This window comes from Argopecten irradians, chromosome 9 (genome assembly GCF_041381155.1).
Source record: "Argopecten irradians isolate NY chromosome 9, Ai_NY, whole genome shotgun sequence".
Classification (NCBI taxonomy): Eukaryota; Metazoa; Mollusca; class Bivalvia; order Pectinida; family Pectinidae; genus Argopecten; species Argopecten irradians.
The window spans coordinates 6,853,745-6,879,760 of record NC_091142.1 but is presented as its reverse complement, the minus strand read 5'-3'; the positions used below and the strand labels follow the sequence as shown (position 1 = coordinate 6,879,760).

At 32.8% G+C, this 26,016-nt stretch overlaps 2 protein-coding genes across 4 annotated transcripts; both read right to left on the bottom strand.

Annotated features, from left to right (window-relative positions):
- Window positions 1-5,310: 5,310 nt before the first annotated feature.
- LOC138330811 (uncharacterized) lies at window positions 5,311-10,593 on the bottom strand. 3 transcript variants are annotated; one of them, XR_011209596.1, is made up of 6 exons: window positions 10,449-10,593; window positions 9,282-9,453; window positions 8,118-8,822; window positions 7,493-7,697; window positions 6,429-6,465; window positions 5,311-6,049 (listed from the first exon to the last, which is right to left on the bottom strand). XR_011209596.1 is itself a non-coding variant. In XM_069278326.1 (5 exons), exons 2-5 carry the CDS (start codon window positions 8,190-8,192, stop codon window positions 5,959-5,961), a joined length of 408 nt encoding a protein of 135 aa, XP_069134427.1. In that variant the 5' UTR covers window positions 8,193-8,822; window positions 9,282-9,869; the 3' UTR covers window positions 5,311-5,958. The 3 variants fall into 3 exon arrangements, 2 of the variants coding, with proteins under 2 accessions (XP_069134427.1, XP_069134426.1); XM_069278326.1 differs by lacking the exon at window positions 10,449-10,593 and having other exon boundaries at window positions 9,282-9,869; XM_069278325.1 differs by lacking the exons at window positions 5,311-6,049; window positions 6,429-6,465; window positions 7,493-7,697 and having other exon boundaries at window positions 7,808-8,822.
- A 1,234-nt stretch (window positions 10,594-11,827) lies between these two features.
- LOC138331328 (uncharacterized) lies at window positions 11,828-23,886 on the bottom strand. The gene is made up of 7 exons (XM_069278865.1): window positions 23,693-23,886; window positions 19,440-19,600; window positions 16,526-16,621; window positions 15,988-16,144; window positions 15,672-15,717; window positions 15,218-15,382; window positions 11,828-12,067 (listed from the first exon to the last, which is right to left on the bottom strand). The coding sequence occupies exons 1-7, from the start codon at window positions 23,884-23,886 to the stop codon at window positions 11,828-11,830; spliced, it is 1,059 nt and encodes a 352-aa protein (XP_069134966.1).
- Window positions 23,887-26,016: the final 2,130 nt, after the last annotated feature.

The window sequence follows — 26,016 nt, the reverse complement described above, 5'->3', positions numbered from 1 at the left end:
CTATATATGATATTTCGCTATATGATATTTCGCTATATCTGATATTTCGCTATATCTGATATTTCGCTATATCTGATATTTCGCTATATATGATATTTCGCTATATATGATATTTCGCCAAATTTCATCTTATATTTACATAAAAAGATATTTTCTTCGGTATTACTAGAAATGTGTTCATTGTTGCAAGTAAATAGTGTAATAATGCAGATGCATGTTTCACAGCATAGGCAATGAAACGTTTACTGCAACGTATGTGTTTCACACAACAGGCAGTTATCTGGTTGGATGAATATATTGCGACAGTTGTACTGATCTTTTATTATAAGTAGAAACTCAACGAGTATATTTCATTTTCCACATTTTACAGCTACGAGTAACAATAACCCGATCGCTTGCGTGCCATCGTTTTATGATTATGTGTGTTGCATATTCATTATAAAGGAATGCTTTATTTACTGCGGAAAATATATCTTAAAGTATCATTGAGATTTGATTTTGGAAAGGATCAACTTGAGTAAGGTATATTTATTTGGATAGAAAATGAGGTACAAGATCGATACCTTTCTCCTATTTCTCCTTAAATAACTACCACCAAAATTGTCAGATGGAAAGGTATATCTCAACCCTCATGAAAGATTTTGGCCGGCAACTCTCGGCAGGCCACGGATTGCAAGCCAAACTATCTTACTTTGAAATATCCCTGTCTCCTGGTCAGACACATGCGAGATTCTATTTATCATGTGGTTATATCGTGGTAGGGAAAGGACCCATTGCGTAAGACAGCTTACACGCACTAGACAATAGTTCTGGTTTGTTACCTGACGTCAACAAAAGATGCGTTTATTGGTGATGACTTCATCAATTTGTACGTATAACGACGTTCCTCTGTTGACGTCGCGTTGAAAATGTTTGATATCTATTCAGAGGCAATATGTCTTCACGTCATTTGACCTGAAAGAAACTTAGCATGAAATTGACATGAAATTCACCTGAAATTGAGGTCAATTTTACTTGAAGATTTTTTTTCCAGTCAAAATCGTCACCTGAAACCAGGTCAGTTTCAGGTCAATGTAGTTTCAGGTCAATGTCATATGAATTTCAGGTCAATTTCAGGTTTTTTAATGTCCAACGGTTGAATGAGTATTTATTTTATGAATAAAATATCTTTCAGGATGAATTTTAATATTAAAGAAAGAAACAAAATTAGTGCTTGATATGAAGTAAGATTTTTAACAATTTCACATTATTAAGCTGAAATCACTCTCAAAACCTTATCTGAACAGCGGTCAAAATTATATCAGGTATGATATCGAAAGGTGTTTTATAGACTTGAATAGCTCGTGAAAGAATGTCAAAACGCTATCTGACATTGCGGGTATGTATTGTTTGTTACGTCATGTTTTTACGAGTGTAACGTCATATTTCAAAGTGTAAAGTGCGCAAATTGTGTTACCATAAATTAATGACGTCACAATCGATTTCTTTCTGCAGTGTGATAACTGTATTGTGCAAAAACGTAATAAGGAGTTTACGAACCACCCATATGACATCGAGCTCTCTTTTTCATGAATATCCTGCATGAGTTACATAAAAACAAAATCTAATCAACCACATTTAATATAAACTTTATTTTATTTCGTTTCTTTTTCAGTGCAATAATTTATAAAAGTAACGTCAAGTATAAACAAGAAAAAATAGGATTTGGAAACAAGTTTAATCTATTTCCTAGAACCACATTTAGGTTATGAGAAAGAAATTAAAATAAGAAAAAAACTTTGTAATTTATAGAAATGTTTTTAATAAGAAAAAAGTATTTGAGTCAATATCTTTTAATCAAAATCATAATAAGGTTGGACCATGGTGGTACAATAATCCAATAAATCTATACAATCAATGCGTACCAGCATAGTGGTGTTTTATCTTTAAAAGGTGAAAGTGGTAAAAAGCTAAATGGAAAAAGTATTCATTGTGACGAATCAGATATTGAATTAAGATTTTATGTTTAAGTCTCCTTAAGTATTAGTCTGTACACCTGCTGCTAATGTGTTTTGGAAAAAAAGGAAATTGATGGGTTTTTTAAAATATTTTTATTCTCACCCGGTAACCAACGTTATCAATGGAGCGTAGTAGAGTTGACACACTATGCTTTCCGAGGGTGGTTCGGATATTTAAATTGTGTTCGTTTTGTTTCTTAGTAATCCTTAATCAGGGTAGTTGCTATGTTTAATGTGAGAGAAGAGAAGGTAAACAGGAACGATTGCGTCGTCAAGTTTTGCTTTAAATATTCTCTAAAAATGCATGCAACCTCTCGCATTGCTATAAGAACTACGGTGACTATACTTTAAACCGTCATTTTTTTGTACCACCTTGTTTTCGCGTTTACATTCCTAATTACTTTCTCATGGTGATTTGATTTCGCGATTTAGAGTCTTTTTGCTTATGATCGTAACAATTTAGCGACATTAATTTTCGTGGTTTCTCATCACTGGCGAAATACGAGAAATTAAAACGTACATGAAAATAAGTTGGTTTTCAGTATTTCTAGATAATTCAGAATGTAACTTCGTAATCCGATATGTCTTCACGTAGATAGGACAACACTTCTCATAGTTACTGATGTGGAAACATGTGTTATTGCTGTGTCATCAGCCAGCTGTTTCGTAGGTGTTTTTTTTATATTTTTAGGTTTGGAAAGAGTGTCCATTACATATGAAGTAATTTACTGTTTATTTTTGCGAACCTTGACAAAAGATGATGTTATGAGTTCAATTAAATTCCTTTTGAATTGAGCACAAATTTATGATATCCTTGATAAAACTTACAAGAATGTATTAGTAGTATTTGTAAAGATTTCGGAGTCAAATTATTTTTCGAGAATTCCAATTTTTATCGACTTTCTCCAATCCTGTTCACATAATGTCGCCACAATGGATTTAAAAGCAAAAAATGTCATTTGCAATTGGGAACCTTTGACACTTTTTTTCCTCGTTTACGGAAAGTGCCGATGATTTCCGATGGTGTCAGTGGATCGCTCTAGGTTTTTTAATATGTCATACAATGCCTCTATTTGGCTCCCGTACAGTGGTGACATATATACCAATGCTAAGTTGGGTTTGACTTCTTAGAATAGTCTCCTATTAACAGCCCGGGTAATGTAAAGACGTGCAAGGTTTATTGGGGGAGGAAAGCCGGTGTGTGCGAAGAAAACCCACTGACCAGCGCCCAGTACCTGGCAACTGCCCCAGCAGTAATAACCAAAGTAAGTAGGCACAAAATAAGTTGCATAGCAATTTACATGAACCTTTACTAATTATACCAGATATTATATCGGTTTCCAGTTCAAAAATATATGGATGTGAAATCCAGATACAATGTACAAATGAGACATTGTACAACATTTACTTCTAGTATATATAATCACAAATGTGTTTAATGATGCAGAATAATAAAATCTGTTACATGTAAGTGATCGAGATCGGGTTTTCTCCCATACTTCACAGGGAAATTCCATGGTTGCTAGGGAAAAGATATCTCTATCTTACACAGGGGGGTGTAAGACAGCTCACACGCGCTAGACAATAACGTGATGTCATCAATACATGCGGAGTAACTGCGGCGTGCATTGTAGATGACGTCATCAATATTGACGCATAACGACGTTCCTGCAATAATGGCGCGATGAAAAAGCTGAAAACCAACTGGAATTTTTATCATCTTTTCTACTTAGTATGGGAGTAAAAGAATCAAACATGGGTCTGTTAAGTGGACAGGGATATCTCAACCCTCGTGAAAGATTTTGGCCGTCAACCCTCGGCAAGCCTCGGGTCGACAAACCAAAATCTTTCACTCGGGTTGAGATATCCCTGTCCACTTGACAGACCCATGTAAGATTCTACAAATCTCAGTCGAGGGCTAAGATTTTGGAACATAATCCCAACAGAGGCGTTAGTCTAGGTTGGGATGTTACAAAATCTGAGCCCGAGACTGAGATAACCCGATCTCGATCACTTAAAGGTAATAGATTTTTTTCGTGCCTCTTAGATATAACCAAACCCATCTATGTACGCGTTCAAAGTGTAAAATTATCCCGTCTAGGACCTCCTCGTTCAAAGCCGATAAAAGATTTCGTCTGCGCTTCGATTTAATTCATTCCGCGTAAAGATATTGTTATATAAAAGAAAAAACGATGATCAATCGGTACATACTGTTTTCATATAAATTAAAGACAACAAATAAACAATGCATGGTAAATGACTAAATGCATACATTTCTAATAATATTGATTATTTGACGCGTGTGACGTCACCGATTCGAGAGTATGACGTCACATGCGCGGACTGTTACATATATGGCGTAAAATTCCGCCAAAAATCACGTAAAGGTACCAGACATATCGGACGAGATAGCTCTGTCCGAGGTGCGAGAAATACAAATCGAGATCATGATGTGATGGATGATAATGATTGGGAAACTTAAGAATGAAAGGAATTCAAAATGAATTTAATTACATGTATGTGGGAACATTCGCAGGCTTCATTGGGAGTTACTTCCCTTTGCTTTAGTTTATACTATACGTATACGATTTATTTTTACAAATAGCCGTATCTTACGTACTGCTACTGTAATTTACAATTAGGATTATTTCGATTAAGGTCCTATTAATAGCCAGTGTCATGTAAGGACGCGCCAGGTTTTGTTGAGGAAAACCAGAGTACCCGGTGAAAAACCAGATTCAGGGTTATATGTATGTTATCATTGTATATACACAATCGGATCTTTCTAAGTTGATTCCCTTTATTTTATTCCGTCAGTACATTTCTGATCTATCATAGTTAAAGGCTTCCCCTCGTTTGACTCTCAGTATCAGAGTTACGTCCCCTCGTTTGACTCTCAGTATCAGAGTTACTTCCCTTCGTTTGACTCTCAGTATCAGAGTTACTTCCCTTCGTTTCACTCCGTCAGTACTGACGGAGACATACGAAGTGTAACACTGATAGATCGAAATTTTATTACTCCGCCAACCGGCAAAACAGTTACATAGAACTATATTGTTGTTCTAATATCAAACATACAGTCTTGTATTTGATTGGTTCTTAGTTTAAATATATATATATTTCGGAAATGTATTAGGCATTTAGAAACATATCCTTTGCTTGCTTACATTTGATTTTCTCAATGACAATAACAAACGTTTTATTGAGTAACGATTTTAAAGTTTAATAATTGGATAAAAACCACAATGTATATGTATACAAAAAATGCAACATTAAAAGAAAGCATAACCTAATGGTTTTTTGTCGTGTTAAATTACCAATAAAAGACGTTAGTAATGTAGAATTCTAGTGAAAAGCATATGCGTAAAAATTGTTCTTGACACTTTCACAAAAAAAATATTTGAAAAGTTGGATAAAATCAACAATATATATGTATATGCACAAAACGGCAACATTTCATATAACACAATCAATGGTCATGTTAAATGGACAATTAAAGGCGTTTGTTTTGCAGACTGCTAGTGAAAATTGGCACCCAACAAATTTCAGATATATCTCATAAAAGACAAATTTAAACATTGGATTAAATATTTTGGGGCCAATTCCATCGTATCAGTTCAAGATACAGAAAAATATCTATAGGAAATGTTTACAAAAGCACACACTCACACTCAAACGCACAAATGCGTTAAGCAAAAAAAAAGCAGCGTTAAGCAAATACAAAGAAAGAAAACGCGTTAAATAGGAGGAAACAAGTTATATAGCATGTTTCAATTATGAATAATTTCATCATGCTTGTAACAAGCAATTTCATTGCTTTAAAAATAACATCTCATCTCATAACGTAAACCAAATGACGTCGTTGTTTGTAATGCTGTTTCTGATTGGCCTAAACTCATTCCACTGCTTCTTGTGTAACTTACAATGTATCTGTGAACTATTGTCATCGTATTAAACTCTCTTAATAAACACTTCTCGATGTGACTACGATGGAGAGCATTACCAGGAGAATTTCCAGCGCTGGAGGGGAGCAGATTGTCGCAGAGTTGAATCTGAAAGAAACCACAGAATATGATTAAAACATCTGACACCCAAGATACACAGAAATGTACCTAGAGTCAGTTTATTTTGCAGATCAAAAATGCGCAATTTCCCTTGTAAACTGTCTTTTTAACTCATAGCATTACATCAACTTATTTTCGCGTGATTCGTGTATTTCGCGTATAAAAGATTGCGAAATCAATTGCTCTGAAAATGCATGACACATAGATACATTAAAACATCACTGTTAACAATTATATTAAATATTGCGATCATGTATATACACGGGATATTTTTTGCTGTTTATTCGGCCTTGTTTTTCCTTTATTTGTTTGTTGGTATGTTACCGGCAGAATGCTATTTTTAATAGACAATTGTAATGTCCATTACCTTTCGGTTAAGTCTCCTCCTACGTATATGTTTACACCTGTGAATGAAATAAATATAAAAGTATATTACCTTTACCGCGTGGATGTAGGTTACAATATGTGTCATTACAGTGCAAAGATTCGTCGTTGACGTCCGTACGTACCTACATATTAAAATTACTATTTCACAAGTATGACAGAATATTCTCGAAACAATTTGGTGAAAATCTATTTTTATTCATTTGTTTATTGGGCAAGATTTTCCTATCAAAGTTGTGATTCACACAGAAGCGTTTGAATCATTTCATTCTGAAGTTATCAAAATAACCCTTGAAGTTCCACTACCTTTACGAAGCAAAAATTGTATTTATGGTCTAAAATGAAGTTACAACACCAAACAAATGTACAATTCCCTGTGACGGCTGGAAACATAATACCACCCGTGTTATGAAAAGCAACATTCAAATTATTTGATTTGAAATATTCAAAGACGGTGATAAATGTTGTATTAACGGTAAATTATTATATAACTTTTACGAATTTACACACTTATCAAAATTGTTTTATATTCCTATTTTTTAAATTTAAACCGTTTTGTTTAGGTATGTACCTCTAAGGACATAATGGTTAAAGTTATGTGTGCCGATTATTATTTTTTTCATATGTTACTAACCACCAACATTTTGCAACATTTTGAAAATTACATTACTTTCAATGCATACATTCTAATTTTACAATTACACATAAGAACTGAAAATGAGTTAGGCAGTACTGCCAAAAAAATCATTATATTTACATCTACAGTGTAGTGTAATGAAACTGTGGTCAACCATTTCATTTCACATTCTACAGTGATAATTATTAATTATTTCTGCAGAGATATTTGCATCTGAACAGACATAAGGCATGAAAATAACAAGAATTTTACAATGTATTATTTCTGTGTTAAAATTACCGATTATAAGCCATTATACATTTCTGTCCATTTTAATTATTTTCACAGTTTAATTCATCAAATCTGATGGTTTTTAATAGATTACTGAAGAAAAACCCATCAGAATTGATGAATTTAAAGTGTCATCCTACCTGATGATGCTACTGACACCACAATTACTTGATCCTGTATGACGGAGAAGATTGATGATGCCATCGTCACGCCGTTCTGTCTCACATACAAAGTATAATTTCCCTTGAAGCATGACTCATTACTTAAAGATCCCAAAGTTTTGTTCCAGTTCGTCCTCCATCGTGTATTGACAAGCTCTACGTATTTATCTCCAGCGGCATTCAACTGAAAAATTAAAAAAAATATGAAGCCAAACTCAAAGTTCAAAAACGTTCAAGGTTAATGAGATGTTTGAAAGCAAAGCCAAAGTCAAAGTTAAAAAACTTTCAAGGTTAATGAGATGTCTGAAGCAAAGCCAAAGTCAAAGTCCAAAAACGTTCAAGGTTAATGAGATGTTTGAAAGCAGAGTACTAGAAAAGACAAAATCATCGACCTACGATTAACGCCTTACATTCCCACGTTGATCTCGAAGAATCAACCCAGAAGTTGATGTTTTGATACTATGTCGGAACACCGTTACGAGTCGGCCTCATCAATTTTTATATAGAAATATATAAATTATATGAACACATTACCAAGATACGTATCATTGCTTACAGAAAATGTCAAGCATATTTACGGAAAAAAAACAACATTTTTGCTCACCGTGACGGTACCAGACCCAGAAGCTAAGGCTTTGTCGCCATTGTCGAGTGCCCCTGTCCAGAATCCCCACAACATCACTCCTTCCACTTTCTGTTGACTGAAGAACAGCGTAAGCAGCTCCTCCAGGACGATCGTCTTGGCTGTGACGTTGGATTCTATGATGGACAGTTCCGATAACCAGATAGGAATCCCCGCCTCGCCTAGCTTGTCAAGACGGTACTAACACATACCAAATAATATATTGTAATATAGAAAAAGTTAAAAAAAAAAAAAAAAAAAAAAAAAAAAAAAAAAACAAACAAACAAATAAAAGATAACTGAAAATGAGGCGTGTGTGGTCAATGGTGATGTGGTAACACACTTTACTTTCACCAAGACGACCACGGTTCTATTCTTCATACGTATATATACAGACCATAATATAATTATATGTATTATTTCCTTTGGTTAAATAAAGATATCGACCGTAAACTTTCATCAAATTCTTCGGCAATGTTTACTGGAATCTCTTTATTGATGTCTTTGTTATTAATCATGATATGTTTCCAAATAAAAGGGTGATCCACAATATTTTACATCTGATGGAAACAAACCTACCTTTAAACGAGTAATATCGATATCACTTGAGGTGAAATGACTTTGGGCTCCGATACCATAGATAGGAACATTCGCATCTCTATACCGCTTTGCAGACTCTTTAATCGCCTAAAATAGAAATTATTGTCTATAAATCCATGTTCTTAATAAACGTTTTACTTTATCTATGAAAATATTTCATGAACGAAAATATCCTAATATTTTATAAATATCCACTATTCGGTTTTCGTGTAACTAACACGCACATCGGTAATCTTTTTGACATTTTTAATATTATCTTATATTTAATATAGAAATTAAGGACCTTTGCTTCGGTCCATATATTCTGTCTTTGCAATATTACAGAGTTAGCTCCCTTGCGAGTAGGTATAGATTGTTACGTCATTATTTTGCGAGCGCAATTCACGTGGTTTCCTCCGAAAAGTATGACGTTATGCTCGCAAACGCCACAATCAATACCTACCTGCAGATAACACTGTAATATGCAACTACAGAATATATATATAACACCATACGGAACTAAAAAATCTCCATAATTGAATATCATGTATGATCAGACAGACATACTGTTGTGTATACTGGTGATGTAATGACGCCGTAGTCGTTGAGGAAAAGATCGACGGATGAATCAGCCGAGGAGATGTTACTGAAGAGAATATTCGTCAGGTCAGCGTCATTAGTGATGCTGTGCATAAAATCACTGTGTAATTCGTCATTAAGTACATTCCAGGCGGCTATCCTGTTTAAAAAAAATAAATAAAAATTTAAAAAAAAAAAAATGAAAAAAATAATCAATGATAAATCTCAACTGGGTTTAGCCTTAGAAAGCTTTATATATATGTTGCTGTACCATACATTTGGTGGGGCTGCGAACCTTTTTTCCTTTAGTTCGCTGTGTGGCGTAATTCTGTGGAATCCCCACCACAGGATGTAAACAGTGGTGCTATATTTTGGAAAAGTTGTAATTCCACATGATAAATTTTGAAGAATATAATGATATGATGCGGATTCACACAGTTTGCAAACAATTTTTTTTTCGTACCCCGATAAAATTAAAAAAGTAGTGACATCAATACTTACAATTAATTTTATACTCTATTTGATAAAATGAAGTATGTTTAAATGTAACATTATAGTGGTTTTTCAAGGGATTCTTTTTTTCCGAATCAATACGCAACGTCAATGTCTCTATTGTGACGTCACGATAACGTCGGGGTTTCGCACCATTCACGGATTTTTTTTTTTCATAGTGGTATGCAAAAAAATATTGGCCAATCAGAAGCCAGATTTGGTATGAAAACAAAGAAAAAATAATTATAATAAATTGTAATAAATTGAAATTGCCATTTCAATTCATATTGTCTGAGTTTTATGTGGAGCAAGCATAAATATCATTTACAATATGTAAGTTACTTTTATCCAGTCCGAATACATTGTTGTAGAATCTAACGTTAATTTATACTGTGGATAATTCACACACAAGTTCTTATTCGGGTATGACATGTAAGCACAAGGCTTGACGAACGCCTGTCAAAGTTTTTTTTGTGACAAAACAAACATATCGAGTCGTCATTATTCTTTCCAAAAGATAGGTAGGAATGGATAACAGACTGATTTTGTAATTGTCTACGTAATGTAACATTGTTAATTATGATAAGCTCTTGTTCTTCATGGACGAAAGGCATTTTGACACTGGTTACTGTTTGAATATTTAAACTAATAACTACGAGTTACCTGCCGCTTACGAGATTGATAGTTCCTGTGATTCGAGTGTTTAATTTTTCTAACATCGTGGAGCTATCATTGATGGCCTGTATCCACGACGGGTTGTTTGCCTGTACTGCCGAAATCATGTAGTGACCTCGTGCGCTGACTCTACAAAAACAAACTAAAACAGTTATAAAACAAGTTGCGTTAGAAATCATCTTAGCAATGTTCTGAACAAGCAAATAAACAAAAGACCAAAAAACCCGAAAATGATTATGTTCTATGTAAATGGAAATATCAATACACAATTTGACTTAAATGTCCCTTTAAAAATAGGTTTTCACAGATAACAGTGTCTCCAAATGCAACCAACCAGAACATTTTAGGACTTATCAACTTATCTGACCATTTACAACACATACCACATTTGAACTTCTACCATCGAGTGTTCATTCTCAAAGAAAAATTGTTAAACATACTTGGAATTAAAAACTGTACAAACAAATCCTGTATTCACAATTTCGAACTTCTAATAGTATTTATGTACATGTATAATGTAAAATAGCCAATCCATAGAAATGTTGATTTATGCTTAAATAGCATGTATGTTTTGAAAATCTCTGGGGGGAAAAAAGTAAGAAAAATAATAGAAAATGTATATACAGATATATAGAGTTCTTACATACCACAAACATCAATCTTATAAGCTAATGTAATGTATCGGATATTGTTTGTCTACCTTGATAAAGGCACAAACTGCCTTGAAAAAATGACAATATATTTTGTCCACACGGATATGATGACTCCTTTTCCCCATATTTACCATTTGAAGTAATTCGTATCCCACAGACACGTGTTTATAAAGATCACGTGTGACATATGGCATACCTTTGATATTACATCTTTGGCCCAAATAATATGTAACGTAATAAGACATTAACTCTCAATAACTCTTTTCAGAGAACGCCATACCCTTATTAAACTTTATTGGTTTAATCCTTATCTTATGTATCTTTAATAAGATTTTAACTTGCAATAACTCTTCAGAGGCCGCAATTTCCGTTATCTAAGTTTATTGGTATTTACCAATTATCATTAATTTCCGATCAAGGTGGCCATTTTTGGAACTCGGAGCCATACCGTGCGTTTCATTTGCGGATTCGTACCAGTTGCACTAAAGTGATACGGCACCGCCAAATGGAACGCGTTTGGATTTTTCCATGATGGCAGCACCCATATGAAAGATACATGTACGCTTCGAATATTAAAGCTTAGTATTTTCGGTGTTAACAATGATATGGATATAAAAATAATACCTAAATAGTTTCAGCACACATTGAAATAAACGATCCATGTAGTTTTATCGGATATAAATACGCTCTGCCTTGCTTTCAACAAAGAAAACATTACGGTGACAAATGAAGAATCTCGGGTCCGCCATCTTGGATACAAGGGGTACGCTTCTGAAAACGAACCACTTGTACCGGTTCGGTTCGGCTGGTACAGCGCGTTCCATTACAGATAAACGGGTTCGTACCAGTTGTATCTGCAAATGGAACGCGCGGGAAGTGTTCACCAGTGAATCTGGAATGATCATCTTGTCCAAGATGCATTTGCACATTACGATTTGGGCGGTCATGAGGTAGCTTTGATGTAATCGATAAAATGTTAACATGAATCAAACATCTATTACAGCAAGCACAAATATAACACTATTGACACCGTGGTGCGACAGAATCTATTATAAGATCCTAATACAAAAAGATTATGAAATGACTTGAATAATCTGCACTTTTAAAGGGCATGTCTTTAATGATTATTGATTTTGTCTCGTCTCAGGCGCTAAATTAAGATTCTTATCACAGTATATTTGTTTAACAATTGTATCTATCTGCTGTGTATCCTTCGGCGCTAGTACAAGCAAATCTTAAATTGATATGCAAATGCATTCGTAAATTACATGTCTATATATGGTATTCAAGAGTGCATGTATTAATTTAACTTAACTATGATGAATTGAGAGGCTTTTAATTTAACATGTCTCTTTATAGATCAGAACGTCTAAATTTTAATTTATCTAGGCAATGAAACTATGTAAGTTTTATTTTGATCTGAAAAGCGCTTTTCATTTGAATCCAGGTCGAGTTTGCAGAGAGACATTAAAGTCAATATATCATTTTGATTAGTATTACGCAACATAAACAAAAAGAAACAATTGACCAAAGACGAAGATCACGTTTTTCCACATGCACTTACCCTAATGTACTTTTGTCAGTACATGGAAAATATCATATCAAGCTAAATACGTAGAATTCAATTGAAATGATGTAATTGTAATGTTTTAACTGAAATGTTGTTAGTGAATAACTTACTTACTTAGAAATTATGAAAAAAAAATGTTTTAATCGAATTTTCCTGATACCGCAAAAGTTGAAATTACGACATTTTTAAAATAATTACGTATGTGTTGTAGTTGAGCACAGCCTCAGAAAATCATTCGGGCACGATTTTCTATACTTTAATGTAGGTTTCCAATCATTTTAAGCTTATACGTGCACTTATATATTATTTTTGTCCAAAAGAAACATAACGACCATTCTTGATATATACTTTTTCACTTATATGACTTCAAATTCATTATTTGTAGACTTGCCGAATAATTTTCCTTCGAAAAGCCCATCATATCTATACGTGAAAAAATAATGTCTCGCTGTGAATTTGAACTTGTATACGGTTCAGTTTTATTGCCTAGTAGATCAGTAATATAAAACAAGTAGGATAAAATGCATACAGACGTTTAAACAATGGTTTGCACGATCATCAGTAATTGACACCAATTGTAGCTCTAAAGACGACACCATTATCTGTGTAAAAGTATTTTGAGCTACAATATTGGAGCTACTTCATAGCGTGAACTTGGTGTAAGTACTTCTTTTCGTGGTTTGGAATTCCGAGTAATGATAACATTTTATTTTGTTGTATTGATTTTGTAGCTTCAACAGTACAAAAACAATATTTCATGATACAGAAGTTACACTAGAGATACAATGTTGACGAGTTTATCATTATTGATCCTTTGGTAGTTCATAAATTGGACATCAACATACTACAAATAAACCTATTATTCGCGTTTACTTATTTTCATGTTTTCTTGTCAAATAACGGCGATTTACATCAGTTTAAAAATCTATATCTTGACGACGATTTATTTCCGCGAGTTCTACTTGCACACAAATATAATTAAAGCTTTAGGAGAGAAGGAAGCAAAAATAGCTAATACGAAAAAGGTTAATTTCAACGAGTAGTTTAATCTTCGTTTATTATTACTTACTGTATAGATGAGTTTTTAATTTCGTTAAATTTGTGGATTCATCGAAATTCTCGAATTTTAATGCTTCGCGAAATTGATCAAAATCAGAATTTTACATATTCATATTACAACTTGTCGTGTGAATTACGCTTTCAAAGGCTACAAAGATACCTCGCGATAATAAGCCTCGCATACAAGTCCCAAACAGTAAGTCGCGAAATTTAAGACCATTACAGTAGTAAGTTCAAAGAATACTGACCCATTATTCCTCAGGTCTGTTAATGCTGTGTCTACATCAGTGAAAACTATTGTCCCCTAAAAATATGAAAATCTTTAAAAGTTACAAAGCATCCTATAAACGCAGAACAGTCCCACAAGAAAAAAAATACAACATAAAATATATTCAAGTTAAATAATAAGAATACAAATTAAGAAATCAACGTAAAACTACGGAATAATATTCTGGAAAAATACGTAAATCATACCATCGTGGTTCAGTGAGTGCGATTATATTACTAACATCTACACACATGGAAATAGCATTTATCGTATTTTGTCTGTGATATCTCGGAAGGAATCTTTAAAGAAGCTCAACCGCTGACAAAGCATAAATTATATTCCTCAGTTGAACAATAATTGGTGTTTGATCGTGTATATATATGTCTAATAAACACAAAAAACAATATAAAATAATTTATTTCGCCATTGGTGCATGCGCAATCAGTACTTCTTTCCATATAGGATATAGTAACACGGTTTTTTTCGGGATGCAATTAATTATTTTTCATCTTTTTAACTTGAAGTAAAATTAGAATCTCAAACTTTTTAATGGTGTAAAGTAAGTAACTTTTGTAACTGAAGAAAAATACTAAATCGTCTGCTCCTGTTTTTGATAGTGAAAAAATACCATTTGTCAGCGGTGGAGCATCTTTAACAAAGACAATGGATATGTGTAATCATTCAAAATAATGACAACATCTGGGATTCAATCTCCCAAACACTCGATGACTTCCAGGTTCCAGGATCATGAAACAATTTTAGACTTCAGTTTGAACTTAGCCAATCAAATATGACATAATGTTCTGTAACATCTTCTGTGATTGGCTAAACATAACAATGTTTAGACATAAGTGCGTTTCATGATCTTGAGGCCAGATGTATTCATTTTGCAAACTCAGACGCAAATTACCATACATATTGATAACCATACATGTCGATAACCATACAGTTTGATAACCATACATGTTGATAACCATATATGTTACTAGCCATACATGTTACTAACCATATATGTTACTAACCATATATGTAACTAACCATATATGAAACTAACCATATATGTAACTAACCATATATGTTACTCACCATATATGTAACTAACCATATATGTAACTAACCATATATGTAACTAACCATATATGTTACTCACCATATATGTTACTAACGATGCATTATAATAAGATGTTAAAAAACAGTAATAGTAAACCTCGACGGCCTCCATGTTCTTCCACCTGAGTCCGTTTTCCACAGTCACCCATTCCGCCTTTAAGATGTTATACACAGTGTCTGGATAGTAGGAGTAAGTAGGGTCGGTCCACAGGTCTGTCCGTATGGCTGTCCCGTGTCCGAACTCACTCTTATCCTGGACAAGCTGGAAAACATATGTATACATCACTTCAATGGGTGAAACCGACATCGCTTCCAATTTCAATATATGGGGAAATCATAATTATGCCGTCGTTAAAAATCCACATCTGTTTAACAGAGAAATAATGATTTTTTTTTTTTTTTTTTTTTTTTTGTATTTTTTTTAACCCTGACACGTCCTTAACTTAAAGACACTGACTGTTATAGGATGTTACACTTATCACCAAATCAAAAATTCAGATTTTTTTTAACATAACCTACCTATTGTTATGTTAAAAAAATATGATACCTACCTCTATAGTATAGTCATTGAGGTTCATGTTTTCAGGATTAAGCACTCTGGAAAAATCGAAATCAATATATCTTTAAAATGACATATTTATCCATTGTATTTGTAAAATCACTTCACGAATTACGATAATGAGACAATATAACAACCGATTGATTTCTGTTACCATTCTAATTCTTTTATTTGAAGGGTTTCATTATCATCCATATATTCTATAATCTTGTCAGTATTCTTTTGTTTATTTATTGCCTACACTTTTATTTGTATTTGTTTGTTTGTTTGTTTGCTTGTTTGCTGATTTGTTTGTTTGTTTAACTTACGTCACATCAAGATTAGCCTTTCGATAAAGGTTTATATTAGCTTCTGCATTTGCCATCCAGTTCGGATCAGGCACGAGCTCCACTAAACTGGCCGTGTCAAAATAATAGTTAACTTCCTTTGATGTCACTTGAATGTATATCCGAATTCTTTCTAGATCTGTGTAGATAGAAAACGCAAAACACATAAAATAGAATCTGCGTGTGTACATGAGGTGTAAAGCAAATCATTGGCTAGCAATTTTCCATTTTTAATGCCTCACTCGTTTTTCACGATCATTCAATTTTGCGATTTATATTTATATGGTTATAATTTACCCATGCTTTTCATGTTTTGGCAGATATGAAATTTTTATGATTTGTTTCGTACCACCCATGGAAATTGCGAAATTTAATTGCATACGAAATAACGTAAAAAATCCAAAGGGTATGCTACTTAGATGACGAACGAAATTAATATATAATTTTTATAACAATGTTATTAAAATTTGCATGTTTGTTTTGTTCATCATGATCACGACTAGTGTTTATAAATACGTACTATCCACAAGTTTGAAGTCCCCTCCTACCTCAACCCAGGTCCCGATTGGAGTATGGGTACTTCGGCTGATGATGTAATACCCCCTTACCTCTGTATCTAAAAATAGATTATAGCATGTATTAATTTACTTAGTCAGCAAATGGAAAGAAATTTATTTCTGAATTAAAAACCAAAGTGATTTTTCACCCATGTGAATTCGGTATACTTAACGGATATAAGCGATTTAGTCTACTGACTGGATTGTTTAATGTCCTATAAACAGCCAGATTCATTAAAAGACAGGTCAGGAGCAAAAAATAAAAATAAAATAAAAAATAGAAAAAAACTAAACAACTAAAGAAAACATTTGCAATTTTCCTTTTAACGTAACAACCTGTAGAATGGGCATTCCTGCATTAGCAATTATTAAAAAAGTTATAAACGTTTGATTAGCGAAACTTTATAAACATTATTGCTTTATTCACTCTTTCGATGTTATCATTTTTTGAGTGTTTTATTTGCACGTATATTGTACCTTTGTATACTGTGTTTAAGATATTAAAATAATATCGTCCCTCTAATACCCTAATTATATAGATTTTACAGGGTTAAATTAGTGTTATATATATGATATATATATTTATTTGTAGAACCATCCACGTGTGTAAATGTTATTGTATCGTAATGTGTTGTCTCCCTTTGTTTGCTGTTCACAGTTTTAGTTCATATATGTTATCTCCCCTTATGCGGAGCTCTCTAATAAATGAGTGAATAAAGTTATGACATGAAAAGAAGATGGTCTGTTTTCTATCCCGATTTTTTAATAATTTTTCAAATCTCGTATTTTTTGAAAAAAAATCACATGACTGTCATATATACTCATCAGTCCATCCTCCAAATACAAAAAAATGTATGACAACATCCATTTTCATTGAGTTGGCCCCCTGTGATTTGAACTCCATCAAAGACATTCACAGTCTCGATCTTTTATACAGACGACAATGCAATATAATTTCTCATATTTATATAGATTCAATAATGTATCTTCATACATGATATATAAGTCAAAGTTCTTTCACGCCTTTTACTGACCTTTGCCTATAATCACCTTCAATTCAAGAAGTGAAGACGAATCTCGCCTCAACACAAAACAGCTACAGAACTAGGCCTACTTGATTCAAAGACCCGTTAATTACTGCACTCATTATGTCGATTAAAGCAAAAAATTCATCTTTAAGCGAAGTAATCGTCCCAGTATATTAAGCTCACATGAAAGTTAACAATAAAAGTAGATCATATTTACTCGATACGAACTATTTCCAAGAATGCGTACTCACATACTATTAAATGACCAACGCGCACCGAACTCATTCAAATCAACTAGTGTGAAAAGTAGAGAGCAGAGTCAAAAGAAATAAAGAAACGGTCCATACATCATTTTGTCCGCTAAACCTTTCTATATTTTTTTCTTTCGGCTATTATATATAATATAAATATATGACTAATATATAGGCAAGCAATGCCTAATAATATAGGCAGGTTCAGATAAATTGACATCAAATATCTTCTGAAATATCATCAGTTGTCACTATAGAATACGAAGTCAAAGGCGTAATTCGTATTCGTTGCTATTACGTAATATTCTAAAAGTGAGAATTATCTAGCACGTCCCCTGCATTGGATAAAAAAAGTCAATATTGATTTTGGATGTATCTCTAATGTATCTCTATAAAATTCAATATATGTACAACTACCATCTGTCACACCTTCTGAATGTCGTAACTGTATAAAGGTCATCAAAGGTGAAATCTATTAAACTTTATAAGTTATTTAAAATATTTTTCATATTTAGTAAGCGACATGTGTAAATGCCTGTGCCATAAATGTTTAAGTTATAACAAAAACATTTTCAAGTAAAACGCGTTACCGTAGATATGTTGTGCCTATTTTAAAAAAAGGAATTTGGCATAACCTTAAGATGCAGTAAATAATACGTTCTCTTCCACTATATTTATTACATGATTATATATTGCCTCATTCATTTGTTGACATCAAAACAATTAAGATTCCAGTAATAACCGGATTCATGTAATGTTTCTCATATCCACAAGAGAAATTAATTTTTAACGGTGAAATGTTCTCGTATTTAAATTTAAGGATCATTTTTTATTGATCTTAATAATTCAATCGAATCAACCGACATTCCAAATTTCTTGTTGAGCTTTTTTCTTAATGATATCGCTACGAAGTATTTACAACCAATAAAACGTCATTTTAAGTTGTGATAATATAATCTATTTAAGCCAATGCAACGCTCGTTACAAACGCTATATGAAATATTTATCTATAATAGTAATTAACATTTAAAGATGCTCCACCGCTGATGAATACTATTTTTTCTCTATCAAAAACAGGAGACGACAAATTTATATTTTTCTCCAGTTACAAAAGTTACTTACTTTACACCATAACCACCATTGAAAAGTTTGAGTTTTTATTTTAATTCAAGATAAAAATATCAAAAATGATTAAATGCGCCCAGAAAAAAAATCCATGGCACTATGCCCTATAAGGAAGTACTAATTGTACATGAATCAAAAGCAAAATAAATGACTGCTATGCATTTTTGTGTAAATTCAGACGCAAATAAATACAAGTACATGCCAGTCATTGTTCAAATCATGGGTATCGTTTATGCTCTGTCGGCGTTGGAGCATCTTTACTGAATATATATCAACTGAAGATGTTTGTCCCGTTCATATGATTCGCCAATGACTTTCCATACGTATCAACCTCTTGTATTTTTGTTCATAGTGGTATGAAAATTATTTTGTTTCCAAACTGTGTAAATCTGCGTTGTGCCAGGCTTTCGTCTCATCCTCAGATTAGATTCCAGAGTGGTCTGAACAAAGAAATATTAATTATAACAACTTACTGTAGAATTTTTGTTCCATCATCACCTCTACTTCCTCATATAGTTGTCCAGGTGCTAGATTTTCCAGACGTATAAAACCGACGAAAGCGTAGATATTGTCCATAGTCAAATCCAGTGTGTCATTGGTGAACGTATGTTCAATACCTTCCCAATATTGAGATCTGAAAATGATAGTTTAGATTACATTTTAAATAAATTTTTTTCTTAAATGTTATCTGTTACATATACAGAAACTTCTACTTTCACATTATGCAAATATACGTGACTGCAGTTTTATCTCAACGCCACTTTCCGTTGCCAGGCGGAAACATTCCGAATAAATCAAAATGTAAATGTAAGATTCAGTTGACAAATTAAATTGGAAGGTCTTACTTTCACTGATGATGTTTTCATTATGGTGGTGTTTTTTCTTCAAAATATTTAGGATCAAATATGTTTTTCGGACCTAATCAGTCGGGCCCTCTTGTTCAAAAGCCGATTAGACTATTCAAATCCAAAATAAATATTTCATGGTAACACTTAATTCACAAAAACTTTTATAAACTCACCAAGGAACTTGTTTTTATCTACTTTTGTATTTTAGTGAAAATATAATGAGAAGTTTTGAAGCAAGTCCTAAATCAAGAATCAAAAGATTAAGCTTACCCCCTTTGATCAACCGGGTCCTGATCTACTTTTTGTTCAAAAACCGTTTGATTACATTGAATACAGAACACTAACATAATCTAAGTTTTTAAACAAATACTTTGTCACGTTTGCGTGGGTCGTGAATGTGCATCTCATATCTGAAGGGATCGACTGGACAAAAAAAGATCATAGTCTGTAGTCTGTCCTTCGATTTTTTTTAATCTGCTTCAAAATGCTAGATGTAGTTTCAAATTCCAAGAGTTTTGATTTTGTTTAAATATCTTTGAATTGCATACAGTATAATATAAATGATGTATTTTTATATTAATTTTCTACCTTTGTTTTCAATATATGAAGAAACTGATAAAGTTATGAAATGAATAGATATAAGGAGAAAAAATAGCAAGCAAAATAAAAAATCGCATATAAACCAAGCACACAATAAGGTTATTTTATTACATCGATACCACAGTCTACATATTGATGTAACATGCAGGTTATGATAAATGTGCGGGGTTTAAGAACTCCACGGGAAAAATAATTATAAAGAAGAAATTATATATCGCTAAAATAACGTTCATGACGTTGAGTGGAAAATATTCCATGAAGTGGATGAGTTATTGTGCATTTCTGCATAGAATAGGTTACCAGAAAAAAATACACATATTTTGATGGCATAAATGATCGTTGGTTTCTACTTGTGATTTGAAGATCTATAAGGTAGAAACTTCCATCATAGCTAATCTAGACATTAATTTAAAGTTTTATATATATATTGATAAATGTAATCATGACCCAAAAGATTCAAAGAAAACCACGAATGTTCTGTTATGTATGACACTAAATACATGATAGTTATGAGATAAGGGAGATAACTCCTATAGCTTTATTATCAATGCATCCTATAAAGGTCATATCATTAACCTAGGTTATAGAACTTTCTAGAATATTATCATGTATAAACAAATATGTTTGTAAACATGTTGATTATAAGTAGAGATCTAGAATGATCTATTTCCAGAAAGTTCTGTGTGTTTATTTGTTTACTGTTTTTAGTTAGATATTTCTAGAAGTAGAAGGTTCTCCAATATTCTTGAACTAGGGTTGAGCTATATATATACTCCAACTGTCCAAAGCTAATCAGAACTGTAATGAGACCTGTAATGAGACATATCAAGAATTGTACAGTGCCATATAAGATTCTATTGGGAGAGCTATTGTGACTTTATCTGTGGATTATTTCAACACTTTGTGTGCATTTATTCATATTGCCTGGAACTTTACAAATCATCTGTGGACATTCATTTTCCTCCTGGATTTATGATTATTGTTAATTTGAAACCTGGAAGGATCAAGGATTATACCAGGACATTTGCATACAGATAAGTAACACTTTAAATCATCGTATAATATTGTATATATAATTAAATTGTGTTTTGAATTTAGCTGCTGGTTTCTCATTTCTGTTATTCTTGCTTGTAACAGTTCCATTAACATGTTGTAAACCTCCGTTTAGAAAAAAATATTATCTAGGCCTAAAATATGAAAAAAAATCCTTAAGCTTTTTATTTGTTTAAAATCTAATCTTGTACCTAAATCAGAATCATGGATAAATATGTACTTTTTTTAATTTCGTCGTGTTTTGAAAACAAAAGGATTTGTAAATCATGTTTGATAAGTATCTCGCTATACGAGTTCAATGCCCTCTAAGTAAACATGGGCAATTAGAATCGATATTTACAATAGAAGAAACTTTTTTGAGATTCCCAATGCATTAAAGAAAACCAAACGAAAACTTCGTTCGACATTCACTACACATCGACAGTTTTCAATGCACAAGGCCACAGATTCTTAAAAATCTATAATTCGTCGCAGCCATTTTTTTTCTTCAAAATTTTGATAGATTTTTGTCTGTGCCGGAAAGTCAAGAATTGATAAATCGACGTTTTAAAGCAAAGACATTGGGTTCATGTGATCGTGTATTTGGTTTTTGATTATGTTGTACGAAACCATGTGCAAGCTTTTGTAGCAGTGATGAGATGAATGAGAAATCTCTTTCATGCCCAGGGACACTGTTTATATTTTGGAAAATTGACCCCAAAGCACCAACCCTGGTAGTATTAGCCCCATGTCTCTAGTGAAAATTTATGTTGTTTTTTTTTCTATTGAAAACCGAAATATCATTAAGTTTGAGGAGCGTAAAAATGATGTAATGTCATCGATATAATTTAATAAGGTTTAATTTAAAAAGGTCGCTCTAACTCACCATAAAATATCAATTAAACTGATAATGACTTTCCAATGTCATTAATCATTTGCCGCTTTGTGTTCAATTATTCAATACGCATCTATAATTCCTAATGAATATAAAACTTTCAGAGAAGTTTATGTGATAAAAATTAAAGGGACAATTTAGTCTGACAATGCATTAAAAGTACCTGAGTGTTTGATTTTTAACTTAACGTTCGTGAACTTTGAATTTGATTATTTGTTTTATGTCATTTTACAAGGATGTAAAACAATGATTTTAAGTAGCAATTTGTTTAGTTCTTATTTGTGAATTAACCTCCCTGGATTGTTCGTTTAAAGCCATTCGTAAAATCTTTCCATTATTTAAAAAGCTGCACTCCAAAGTGTTCTTGTTGAAAATGAAATAAGCTAACCACGATTTAATTAAATCTTTAAAACAATAAAATTGAGAACCGATGTTATAATTCATGTACAAAGTATTCGAACAATAAAATTTATTTCTATTATCAGATTAAAATCATTTGTATATTCATATAACGCGGTCACGGACTACTGTTTTATGTACCTCGCACCAAATGCTCGTACCCTTTTTCTTAATTAAATATCCAAATTCGTTAATTAATCATCAAATATTTAATTAATGAAATCCATTAGTACCGGATATATATGACTTGATATACATGTAATAAAAGTAGCATTAACGAATTAAATTTAAAAAATTAAATCTCCTGGTTTATTTTATTACATTTCTCATTTCTTGAAGTCTTGAATTTGGATAATTAATAAAGATAAAAATATCTATTATGTCATCATGTTTAATTAACACATTTTCAAGTTTTAGTTTGGTTGATAAAAAGATATAGCACAGGTGTTTGTTGTTTTATTTGCAAAAAAAAATAATCAACTGGTGAAATTCTTAATTTTAGAAACAAACAAACCAACATACGGAAACATAAATGTAGATACCACATAGCCGGTTATTTACGTGGGACATTTTCTTCGCGTTTTCAGCTAAAAACAAGAAAATTAAATTTCCGTGTTTTTTTTGTTTTTTTTGTTTTTAATTTTTGCGATGTTTAAATGATTCAAGCATTTCCCAATATTTCGCGGATCAAATTTTCGCGATTACAGCATTGACCTACGAAATCGCGAAAATATCATCCCCGCTAAAATAACCAGATATACGGCATCACAAACGTTCAATGAATAATTATATATATCACTGTACGCCGATAGCCTCAAAGTAGACTTCAACATGACACACAATCAATCGTTTTTTTACCTTCTTTGATGTCCATATTGAGTTTTTAACTTTTTATTCATGTTCCTTTAAATATTAATTTATACCGAAGTACATTGGAAAAAAAACTACTAACCTGCCACTGATGTAGGCACTTCGGGATCCACCATGCACGTGCACAGTACTTGATGCTAATGTGCTGCCACCTGGTGTCCAGAACGTTATAGGGTCAGCCTCCAAATCGCCATTTCTGGACGCTAGCAGGTTTGTGGTTGACAATACGACCACGATCTTGATGCTAAGAACAAGGCCTACCTGTACCCACTTCATTATTCTCATCCCGACTAAATATCACAGAACAGACACCCGACTATTTAAATTAGATCACAAGCACTTCAAGGCCGAGGGTATAACTCAACGCCTCTATAAATAGATAATTATTAAATGCAGTTCACATTTACTAGGGCGAGTTTACAAATGACTTTGATATCAAGGAGACTGTTCTTTCGTTTGACGGGGGATTGTTGGTTTAGAGTATGAATTAATTACTCAGATTGGTATATTAATAGTGTGATGTGTAGATAGTTTTTTCACTCAGACACTTTAATGTTTGCTAGAGGTTTCCATATAACAATGATAACGTCGATATCGCAATATCATGCCATAACCGTTTGGCGTCGAAATAAATCAAATAAATATCCTTATTTCATCCCAATATATTTTGATGTTTTAATCTTTTTTCCACAGTTAACGACATTATTCCTGACGTCATAATGAAACATGTTTCAATTAATTTTGCATCATTCCAAACTGAAAAAATCTAAGCTAATGATGTCAGGTGAAATATTTATTTTTCCCTTTCGCTGAAACACCATTATTTAAAAAACGTACATATATGAGGAGATTATTTGCCTTTAAGGAGGAGAGATAAAAAAATAAACGGTTTCATGGGTTTGTTCACTTGAACCGATTTTATATCAACGGTAGATAATTTATCAATTCAATTTCATGTTTATTCAACGTAATTCAATGTTTGAATATTTGAAAGCATAGGGATCACAGTCACCATGACAACTTACACATATTATTTGTATACGATTCCTTACTGTTTAATTGTTATTTAAGCGAGGGTTTTGTTTTTGCTGCATTCACGGATTCATCCAATTTCGGAAAATTTAATACCTTACGATAATCAGATTTTTTTTTATATATTACGGCCAGTCGGATGAATGACGCTTTCAAAGGCTAAAAAATCAACTTTAGCAGCTATACAGTTATCTTAACGAAACTAACGTAAAAAGCTAACACCTCACCATACTTGATATGCCTTATTTTTGTAACTTCTATTAGTCAACCCTCCATAAATAAAAGTGCTGCAAGTGAGGACATCTCGTCCAGACAAAAATTACGTTTTAATATTATAGGAAACACGATGGGACGAATTTGCCTTCAAGCACAGTATTTGTTTCAAGATTTTTGTCAGGATAATGTTAGTCCCTTTAAATTATAGGAAACACGTTGTATTATTTTGTACGACAAGGACCACTTGTATTGCCCGTGTTTTTTTAATTTCTTTATATAATGGCACACGAAATTTTGGTGCATTTTTTCACATGTATACATTTTTCAACATCGAATTACAGTCCTTATCCAGTGATTCGGCACGACAATCTTTTGCTGGTGTATAGAGGGATGGTCAAATAAGTTTTTATAACATGAACATCGATAGTACTCGCATATTATCATGCTTATTTAGCCGCTTGATTTTAAAAATAACACGGTCTCTTTGGCCAAGTGGTTTTTATACATAGTTCAAAATGTGTTTAATTGATCATTTGATCATCTGATCATATTAAGCAGGTGGTCTTTATACATAGGTGGTCCAACACCCAGCACATTTATACAAAGGCCTGAGAGTGGAATAACACGACATATTGTGGTAGAAATTTACTCATTGATTCCTTCATAGATAACTGTCTGTAATGTCTTACAGTATCGTATTCGAATATTATTAAAAAAATATATATAAAAAAATTAACTGCCGTATTTTTTTTGTATAGCAAGGGATCTTGGCACCCACCAAATAGTGATCTATGTATAACCTTCAGTACTTTCTGAGAAATGGCAACCTTCAACTACCAAAATCCAAGATGGCTGCCGGTCGGCCATCTTGTTGACCGATTGGTCCTAAAATGCAATCTGCATAACAAGGGCCCTAGGAAAACCTACATATCAAAATTGAAAAAGATCCCTTTAGTAATTTCTGAGAAATAGCGGTAACAAGAATTGTTAACGGACGGACGGTCGGACGGACGAACGGAAGGATGGAAGGACGGACGGACCACGGACGAAATGCGTTTTGAATAGCTCACTATCTGATGATAATGGGCTAAGATATGCTACAGATCTCCGCTTAAGGTATCTAACTTAATATATAACTAAATCTCAACAAAACCACAA